This window comes from Colletotrichum abscissum (genome assembly GCF_030869225.1).
Source record: "Colletotrichum abscissum strain IMI 504890 chromosome Unknown Scaffold_473.1, whole genome shotgun sequence".
NCBI lineage: Eukaryota > Fungi > Ascomycota > Sordariomycetes > Glomerellales > Glomerellaceae > Colletotrichum > Colletotrichum abscissum.
In genome coordinates, this window is record NW_026850402.1 from 1 (window position 1) to 1,248 (window position 1,248).

Genomic DNA, 1,248 nt, shown 5'->3' on the forward strand with positions numbered 1-1,248 from the left:
TATATCATATATAAGGGCGACCTCTAATCATGGTCTAGCAAGAGCTCAGCTTCGACTCAACGCTCTTCACATTTTCCCAAATGCCCAGGTCAGCGAAGGAAGTACTCGACTATGTCATGAACATCTTCTTCAAGGACAATACATGGCATGAAACAGCCGCTAATCTCAAGGCCAATCCCATTTTCTTTGGATCTGACCTCGAGCGACTTGCGCTTGGTGAAGACTGCCACGAGCTTCATCTCGCAGCTGCATCCATGGATTGGGTTGGAGATCTCCAATACGAAGCCAAGGTGGCCGAGTCGCTGAAACGGCCTCGGTTTACAAGCTCTGGGGACCTTTTGCGCCACCAGGGCCCGAGCCAGCGGTTCACGTTGAACATTCAAGAGGACAGCGATGATATGGACTACCATACCACAGTTCGAGCTTATGGCAGCCTGCTCTGCCAGAAGAGTGACGAATTGACCACTTGCGTACTGTATTACGAAGAAACGATACACAATACCTTTGCAGCACTCGTTGTCAGGGTATGACTCGAGGCCCCTCGAATGGGCTGTGGCTGAAGATGTGAACATGAAATAGCATTGAGATGTATCATCGCTGTGCTGGCTGGCACACGAGTTTCTGCTGGAACCGGTGACGGACGGCATCTCCCGCTAGCCCTGCGATATTTGATTGGGTTCTTGTACTGGGTCCTTGTACGGAGTTGTTGAATGTGAGCGGGTAGAAAGGTCTGCGAATTAAGAGAGACATGCGTCCCATAGAAATTCGCCCACAGAAATTCAACTTTGACTTGCATGGCCGTACCACGTGTCCACCGCCGAGCGAGATAAACTAGTAACCTGACAACATATGCAAGCTCATTGAGGCCGAAGTCAAGGGCAGAACACCAGCCGGCTGCGTATTTGCCCCGGACCGTTCGGACGTCCTTGTTGGCGTTGTTTGTCAATGTAGCGAACGGTGAGGACCCGATGGTAACCACTAAGAACCAGATACCCTTGTGCTTCCAGGCCAGCAAATAGAAACGCCATCAAAAAGGTCTTTGAGGCTGCCTGACCCGCGCAGAGACTCAAGACTGTCCCCTGATCACGCGCCCAATCAGTCGTGCCGCCTTAGACAAAGCGATAGTGTATTGATTGCTTCCTTCTCGGGATAGAAGGCGATATCTGGGCAACGAAGCCTGTTTGTTTGACATTATACATTGATCACCTGTTGTAACAGGGGCTAACAGCACGGGATCATCCCGGACAG

At 51.0% G+C, this 1,248-nt stretch overlaps 2 protein-coding genes across 2 annotated transcripts; one reads left to right on the plus strand and one right to left on the minus strand.

The window, feature by feature from the left end:
* Positions 1–80: 80 nt before the first annotated feature.
* Positions 81–530, plus strand: CABS01_17213 (uncharacterized protein; the record flags this gene model as incomplete). Its single annotated transcript, XM_060550540.1, has 1 exon — positions 81–530. The coding sequence occupies one exon, from the start codon at positions 81–83 to the stop codon at positions 528–530; it is 450 nt and encodes a 149-aa protein (XP_060394575.1).
* Positions 531–1,109: 579 nt separating this feature from the next.
* Positions 1,110–1,199, minus strand: CABS01_17214 (uncharacterized protein; the record flags this gene model as incomplete). Its single annotated transcript, XM_060550541.1, has 1 exon — positions 1,110–1,199. One exon carries the CDS (start codon positions 1,197–1,199, stop codon positions 1,110–1,112), a length of 90 nt encoding a protein of 29 aa, XP_060394576.1.
* Between the last annotated feature and the right edge of the window lie 49 nt (positions 1,200–1,248).